Source organism: Austrofundulus limnaeus, unplaced genomic scaffold (genome assembly GCF_001266775.1).
Source record: "Austrofundulus limnaeus strain Quisiro unplaced genomic scaffold, Austrofundulus_limnaeus-1.0 Scaffold1614, whole genome shotgun sequence".
Lineage (NCBI taxonomy): Eukaryota > Metazoa > Chordata > Actinopteri > Cyprinodontiformes > Rivulidae > Austrofundulus > Austrofundulus limnaeus.
Genome location: NW_013954016.1, coordinates 25,943 through 34,240, shown reverse-complemented (window position 1 = coordinate 34,240; position 8,298 = coordinate 25,943). Strand labels below are relative to the sequence as shown.

Below are 8,298 nucleotides of genomic sequence, written 5' to 3'. Positions count from 1 at the left end.
TGTGGACATGTGTCTCACTGTGGACACGTCTCTGTGGACAGGTCTTACTGTGGACATGTGTCTATGTGGACATGTGTCTCACTGTGGACATGTGTCTGTGTGGAAAAGTCTCACTGTGGACATGTCTCACTGTGGACATGTGTCTGTGTGGAAAAGTCTCACTGTGGACATGTCTCACTGTGGACATGTGTCTGTGTGGAAAAGTCTCACTGTGGACACGTCTCTATGGACAGGTCTCACTGTGGACACGTGTCTCACTGTGGACACGTGTCTCACTGTGGACATGTCTCACTGTGGACATGTGTCTGTGTGGAAAAGTCTCACTGTGGACACGTCTCTGTGGACAGGTCTTACTGTGGACATGTGTCTTACTGTGGACATGTGTCTTACTGTGGACATGTGTCTCACTGTGTTTGCTGCTGCAGCAGGACGTTTGTCCTCCTCATCCTCTCTGGCAGTGTCCGTCTCATCTAAGCGGTCTTCGTCTGGAGGCGGGGTGGGCGTGCTGACGGACAGACTCGGTTCTCCGTGGCTCGGGTTCAGTTTGTAGTGCCGGTTCAGTCCTCCGGGTCCGATGTAGGACTTGTCACAGGTCTGGCACTGGTGGCAGCGGGACTTGTGGCTGTAGGACAGGGACGAGCTGGAGCCCGGCTCGTCTCGTCTGGCGTCCTCGCCCTGCTCCTCTTCCTCACTCATGTCGGAGTAGTCGTCAGAGTCAGACTGGTGGCTCTCTGCCAGATCCTCCGTCTTGATAAACTTGTAGTCCTTGGCTTTGTACTTGGGTGGTCTCGAGACTCGACCCGACCTGGTCTGGACCTTCACCCCCTTCTTCTCCTTCTTCTTCTTGGCCCTCCTCTCCTTGTCCTTGTCTCTCTCTCTCACCACAGACAGCGTGGTGACTTTAACGGACTGTGGGGCGGCGGCGGGCTGACCGGGAGGCACCGGAGGTTTGGGACTCTGGGTGTCGGTGCCGTTACAGGGCAGGCTGATGAGGGGGACGCTGATGGTTTTGGAGGAGGGGYTCTTGTTGGTTGAAGCTTTAGCTGCACTGATGGTCGACGCTCTGACGGAGAAGGCTGCAGGTTTGGGAGCAGGACCTGTTAGGGCGGGCTGACCCGTCAGCTTGTGGACCAGCGGGAGCAGAGACCCCACGACGGGGGCGGGGCTCTGCAGCAGCAGCYGGATGGGCGGGTCCTCTGGGTTCTGCTGCAGGAGGATCTGCTGGCCCTGGTTGACCACGGGCTGGATGTGGAAGATCTGAGCGTTGCTCAAAGGCCCTGCGGCAGACAGCTTCACCTGCGGGTGACTGACAGCTACGTTCTTCTGCTGGGGGGCGACGCCTCCCTCTGGTTTGGGAACTTCGATCTGGATCTTGACAGGTTCTGACTGTAAGGACAGAAAAACATGAGACGGTTTAGATTAATAAATATCAAACAAAAAGTCAGGCTGGAGTCTCACTGGACCGGTTCACGTTTCTAATCAAACCATACAGATGAACTGATCCCATGAAGGGAAATTACAGGTTTATGTGGTCCGCAAGAGCTTCAAAGATGAATTAATGTCTTAAAATCAGCTGCTTTAAAGGGATCCCCGATTAGTTGTAACATTAGACTTTATTTGATAAACATTTATTTTAACTGTAAAATAAATACTGTAAAAATACTGTAGGATGTTTAGTTTTGTACATTTTTAAATATATTTTAACACGGACRGAGCCATTTTATTTCCACACAAAGCATTCTGGGTAAATGATGACGTGGATAGGTCCTCGGTGCGAGGCTGCTAGCGAGCTATATCCACCCTGAAGGTTAATCTTGGACAATATCTGATGATCGACTCTTTTAAATGAAACCAGAGAGCGTTGACAGAGAGGAGAAGGTAGAAATGACTCAGCCTGGAACTGAAAATATGGATGGAGGACAACAGAGCTGCTTCATGGAAGAACAACCTCAGCTTAGCCTGTTAGCTTTAGTCTTAGCACCGACGCTATATTGCCTTATATGTATTAGCTCGGAGCTAGCTCGACAAACAAGCTAACCTGTTGTCCTCCATCCATATTTTCAGTTCCAGGCTGAGTCATTTCTACCTTCTCCTCTCTGTCAACGCTCTCTGGTTTCATTTAAAAGAGTCGATCATCAGATATTGTCCAAGATTAACCTTCAGGGTGGATATAGCTCGCTAGCAGCCTCGCACCAAGGACCTATCCACATCATCATTTACCCAGAATGCTTTGTGTGGAAATAAAATGGCCCCGTCTGTGTTAAAATATATTTTTAAACTTTGTTTAAAAATGATAAAAACTAAACATCCTACAGTATTTTTACAGACTTTATTTTACAGTTAATATGTTTATCAAATAAAGTCTGTTACAACTAATCGGGGATCCCTTTAAAGCCTGAATTGACCATAAACCACATCTCCCATAATGCATCTTGATTATTTTACCCACTAAATCAGTGGTTCCCAAACTTTTCAGCTTTTGACCCACAAAATACCAGCAGCAGAGACCGTTTGATTGGTGATGGTTTATTATAAAATTAATTAAAATGGAGAAAAGTGAAGATTTCACACGACTGTCACAGACGTTCTGTTTTTCTTGTCTGTTAGCATCAGCAGCTGTCGTCTCTGACTTCTGGTCCAAAAACTACTAAACATCTAAGAGGTCGGCCGGAACCAGAAAATGTTCAATTTTATGGTGGCACAGCTAAACGGAAGTTAGCTTCAGTAATCCGCTAACGCTAACCGCTAAGACAACCGGTGGGACTGACAAAAACCTGTTACTAGTTTTCTACTGGTTTAATTTGAAGGTGGGTGGGACCATCTGTGGCAAATAGAATAGAATAGAAATAGCCTTTATGGTCCCGCTGAGGGGAGGAAATTCAGGTGTCACAGCAGCATCAGTACAGAGGTTCACATGCTAGTTTACAAACCATAGACAGTACACACACACACACACACACACACACACAAAAAAAACGAAATTACCACTAACTAGCAATGATACGACTACTACTAATAAAAATATAATACAAAGAATTGTGCAAGAATAAAAAAGGATATGTTTTGTTTTAGAGGCAGTAAACTACCAGAATTTGACATTAGGAATTAGAATTTGCCAATTTTCAGTGCAAAGAAACCGCAACTGTAAAGTATGACAGTGCAGACAAGAAACACAGATGTGCAATTACAGCAGAAATGTTATTTTAAAGGTTAAAATAGGTAATAACAGAGCAAATGATTTCTCAGATGAGTAATGACAATGAACAGTAACAGTGCAAATGATTGTGCAGGCAGCAGCAGCGTGTAAACACTTGTGATTTTTTTGTAAACACTTGTGATTTTTGGGCATGGTGCTGCTTATAGAATCTGACAGCTGCAGGGAGGAAGGATCTCCGATAACGCTCCTTTGTGAGCGAGGAAGATCAGCCAATCCAACCCAGAGCTATAGCTCCATTTAACTTGTGATACTTCCAGAATAAAAAACATTTATTTGATCAAGTTTGCATTTTTTTGAAATAGTGTGAAGTTAGTGATACAACAAATAGAAAATACATTCTCTCTACCATATCTTTTACATAGTTCATTTTTGTATTTAAATATTGTTAAATGTTGTATTTCTGTTTAGTTGGAAGTTTAGCTGCTAAAGATGCTACATACTAACGGTGCCTGACATCCAGCACTGCTTTAAGAGGGGATAGTTTTGATTTAATTCAAGATAAACTGCATAAAAAATTTAAATTTCACACTTGTGAATTCTTTARTGAACTTAAAATTAGCAGAACCTAATCGGTCCACTATTGGCTTACGACTTTAGGAATAAAAAACCTGATCCACTAAATGAGAATGTAGTTCTGCTATTAGCAGATTAACAGAACTGTAACCAACACTGGTTATATTCTTTTTAAAGGTGATGTTTTTGCAAAACCTGGAGAGGTTCTGCAGAAAGTGAGCTATGTTTGCAGTCGCTGAATATTAAAAACAAACAGAACTGAAAGAGTTTGTTATTTTAGACAAACTGAACCAATTTAAAGGTTCTCTCTGAAATGAGAAACAACCACATTTTTCCACATTGTTTTGGTGGACATATTGATGTCCTTACATAGAAATTTATAAACAAACAAGTTGTTTATATATTGCATGCTGTAATTAAAAAAAGGCAAGCTAAATGTTAAAATCACCTAAAGGCTATCAAATAGCTAAAAGCTGCAGAACTGTGACTAAAAGCTTTAAGCAGCATAAAAAGATAAAAAAAAGAGCAAATGTTTTGAAATAGATTTCAGAAACATTTTAAAGAAACTGAAGAGATTTCAGTGTGTTGCGCAGAAAACATTTCTGAATAAAGTTAAACATTTTGTAAAATATTAAAAGGCAAACTAAAAGAGCTCAGACCTCCACGCTGTATTTGTTCATGTGTGCGAGGCGGCGACAGTACAGGCTTAGTTAGCTTTTTGCTAATTTGATCTTTTAGCTACAATCTTGGTTTTAGCTATTAACTAGCTTTTTTATACTATATTCAGCTTTTGCCAAGTGTTTTTTTTTTCTTTTTCATTTCGTAACTTTTTGTTGCTTTTAGCTAATATTCAAGTGGTTTACTACTTTTATCAATCAGTTACGCTTTTGAATCTTTTAGCTAGACTTTTGACAGTTTTAACCAGTCTTATGGTAGTTTAATTTTTTAGCTGCATTACCTTTTAGATTTTAGCTAGACTTTCACTATATTCAGCTACTAGCTAGTATTTTGTTTCTGTTAGCAGTTCTGTAGCATTTAGCCTTTTGTAGCTTTTAGCCAGTGTTTTGATATTTCAGCTTTTTCGTAACATTTTGCTACATGACGTTTCAGTCTCTTCGGCTGTTACAGAAACAGCCGAAGTGACTGAAACTTTGTCAGTGATGTGGAGGTCCACGGGAGACCCGTTTGGGATGGAAAAGTCTGTAAAGATGTTTAAGTGTTGATGCATGTTTACCCTCAGGTGTGCTGAGTAGTGTTTTGTTTACATTGAAGGCAGACCTGCATTGCAGCTCTGAAGATGAAGTAAACTCTTTCAAACTGCAGCATATGGATCAGGATGACCTGTTTCATGTTTTGCAATCATTAAACCCCTCCAGGTCTTTGAAAACCCGGGTCAGGGTCTATGTAACCCACCTGTACAGAGCCGTACTGCATGGTAACGTGTTGAGCCACAGTCTTCAGCTGCTGGGACGCGTTGTTGTTGGTCAGGTTCTGCTGGGGGATCTGGATCTGATTCTGGGACTTGGTGACCTGGTCGATGACCTGCTGGAGCTGACCCGGGTCCAGGACAGCTTTCTGGACCGGAATGGTCTCCACCACCTGGGTCTGCTGGAGCAGCTGCGCAGCTTGGGTGTCTGAGACCTGCACGATCTGGTGCTTGGAGAGCTGGTTCAGCACAGCCTGCTGCTCCTCGGCCGTCAGTCCGGAGCCAGACTCCAACAAGGTGCCGTCCGGCTGCACGTAGATGATGGTGGTGGCGGTGGACAGGTCGGTGAACTCCGTGCCCACCATGGTGCCCTGCTCCACCGGGCAGCTCTCCAAGACGCCCGCCAATTGAGCCTCACACACGGCTGGCTCGGTCCGGACGGTCCCAGCTGAGGACGCGGGCTGCTCCCCGGGATGGTCGCTGGGGTCCGGGATGCCTGCTGCCACGTCCTCTCCGGTGCTGAGGGGGACAGGGGGGTTCTCTGCGGCTGTTATTGTTCTGGTCGCTCCGCTGTTACCCTCGTTTTCCGCCATTTTGGCTGCGAGGTTAGTTAGCTCAGAGCGGGGGGCCCGTTAACCTGCTCCTCGGTCGCTATCGATAAATAAATAGTTCCAGATAAAATCGGCGTCAGCTGACAGGTACGACACTCCGCGGGGAATAACGACAACATAAACGGCACAGGACTGGAGGAAACCCGGGGCAGGAAAGTGTTAGCGGGAGGAGTTTTGAACTAGCCTAGCTTAGCCGTCAGAGCGAGCGGGAGTTTGGAAATTCCGGTCCGGATTCACCGTTCGAACTGGATCCAGACCTTTCAGCCGTTCTCTGCCAAATTCATTCGGTACATTTTTACACGGTTCGGTTCCTAAAGAGTTTGTCTCACTTCCGACGTTTCTTTGATTTTCCGTTTGTGTTTAAACCTAAACTCAAGAGGAGCAGATTCCAGATTTTGCTCGAACCATTAAGACCCTCGCCGGTTTCCGTAGCAGGACTGATCCGTGTTTCCGTGTTTTCCAGGCTGTTGTTACCTCTTCCTGTCCGTTTATAATGTTGTGGAAACAACAACAGCAGTTGCAGAACCTTACACCTCCAGCACACAAACACCTGTTCCTCGAATCACCTGTGTTACATCAAGGGTAAAAAAAACACCCAGTAAATAAAACAACAAAGCGGAGCTACAGATGCTTCAGCCTCGGTCTGCAGGAGGCGCAGTTTGACGTCGTCGGGTCGGGAGAGCTTTCCGACACGCGGTGGGCGATGTCAGCTGTGACTTCTGATTAATAAGTCGCAGCAGAAGGAAGATCAACACCTGGGGGACGTCCTTTATCAGTTCCAGTAGGTTACCACGGTCTTCCTCTCCTCACGGAGCTAGTCTGCTCCGTTAGCGGGATTAGCTCATACTAGCTAGCCTACAGTAGCATCTCTGTAAACAACACGCTAACGTGACAATCAGCTGTCATTTACGAGGCCACATTTAGCGCCATTACAAACTCCATTACACTTATGAACGACTTAATGTTTTTCTTAATTTTTATGAAAATACATTTAATGCGAAGTGAAAAATTATATTAGCTCAATGAAGCAGGTTGTTTTGTATCATTCGGGGTTGGTCAGGTCAACAAACAGCATTTAATATTAATTAAATCTGGTATTATAACGTTATCTCCATGTTCACCCCTCTATATACAAATGGACAGTTTGTCTTTCAAATTAAGTTAAATAAAAACAGAGTACGGCACGAGATGCGTTTACGTTATTTTATTTATTTATTTGCTTTCTGTTTCCCTTTATGGGGTTTCTGTTGTGTTTACGTTTGACGCTGCACCGCCCCGCCCTCTGCGACTCTGCCACAATAGAAAATGTTTAACCAAATATTAGAAGGAATGAATGCATATCTTTGAGTTTATATGGATCAGAAACAAATCCCGGATGAATTCAAACAGCATTCCTGCTTGTAATTGTCAGTGTGGGCTCATGTTAGCAAAAATATCTCATGAACCTCTGGACAGATTTGAATGAAACTCTCAGAAAGTAATCACTGACTGTTCATCTTCAGCTGATTACCTTTTGGAATCATCCTGATTCAAGATGGCCGCCACACCAGATCAACATTAGCAAGTGTAAAAATCGCTATAACTCAGTTTATTTTGGAGACATTGAGCTAAAATTGGCGTGGCAGTAGCTGCCAGTTAATCTCACTGACTCAGAGCATCAGTGGATTCTGCAAGATTCAACCCGATCTGCTGTAACCCTGCTGTTGTTCCAGGCTTTAAACTTGGTGTTTTTGGTGAAAGCTAAGAGTAAACATTGCTGGAACACTGTCTAAACTGTGTCTTATCTTCATCTCCAGGACCTGCTGAGTCTGTTTCAGGACCATCATGACGGCACAGACACCTTCTCCGTCCATCCTGAGGGAGTTCAGTCCGCTGTACTACCTGCTGAACGCCATCCCAGCCAAGGTGCCGACTCGTTCCACGTGTACAGCAACATTTAAGCCTCGAAAGATGTCCAAATATTGAGCTTTTATAATTCTAATACAATATCTAGATACATACACAAAAATCCATATCAGAATATTGGAAAGTCGCATATTTTTACAGCTATTATGGCCTTAAAGTAATAAACGAATGGAACCGTGGGCCTAACGCAGACAAGCATTGTCTTGTTGTGTCTGGTGTTTATTTGATGTGTTATTGATGAAGGCTCATGTGTTCAGGTGCAGCGGGGCTTCAGGTCTGTCCTGGTCTACCTGACGGCTCTGGACAGCAGCTCGGACTTCCTGGCGGTTGGCAGCAGCATCGGCATGCTGTACCTGTACTGTCGCCGCCTCGCACACATGAACAAATACAGCGTGGAGGTCTGAGCTCTTTTAGTTTGTTAGCTTTTAATATTTTACAAAATGTTTAACTTTATTCAGAAATATTTACTGCATAACAACACACTGAAATCTCTTCAGTTTCTTTAAAATGTTTCTGAAATCTACTTCAAAACATTTGCTCTATTTGTATCTTTTTATGCTGCTTAAAGCTTTTAGTTACAGTGCTGCATCTTTTAGCTATTTGATAGCCTTTATATATATATATAT

The 8,298-nt window shown here is 43.9% G+C and overlaps 2 protein-coding genes across 4 annotated transcripts in view; one reads left to right on the top strand and one right to left on the bottom strand.

The window, feature by feature from the left end:
- Positions 1 to 5,767, bottom strand: part of znf839 (zinc finger protein 839) — a gene marked incomplete in the record, with an annotated part of 11,698 nt that extends 5,931 nt beyond the window's left edge. Inside the window, 2 exon segments of the mRNA XM_014033064.1 lie at positions 391 to 1,386; positions 5,144 to 5,767. Of these exon segments, the coding sequence (XP_013888518.1) occupies positions 391 to 1,386; positions 5,144 to 5,749 (1,602 nt within the window).
- The window catches only part of tecpr2 (tectonin beta-propeller repeat containing 2), a 26,194-nt gene continuing 23,545 nt past the window's right edge, over positions 5,650 to 8,298 (top strand). The window contains exons 1-3 of one of the 3 annotated variants that reach the window (XM_014033063.1): positions 5,650 to 5,672; positions 7,564 to 7,672; positions 7,930 to 8,070. In XM_014033063.1, the coding sequence (XP_013888517.1) occupies positions 7,592 to 7,672; positions 7,930 to 8,070 (222 nt within the window). In that variant the 5' untranslated portion in view covers positions 5,650 to 5,672; positions 7,564 to 7,591. Of the gene's footprint in view, positions 5,673 to 5,765; positions 5,855 to 6,419; positions 6,549 to 7,563; positions 7,673 to 7,929; positions 8,071 to 8,298 lie in introns of those variants that run through there. The other 2 variants (XM_014033062.1, XM_014033061.1) reach the window with 2 other exon arrangements.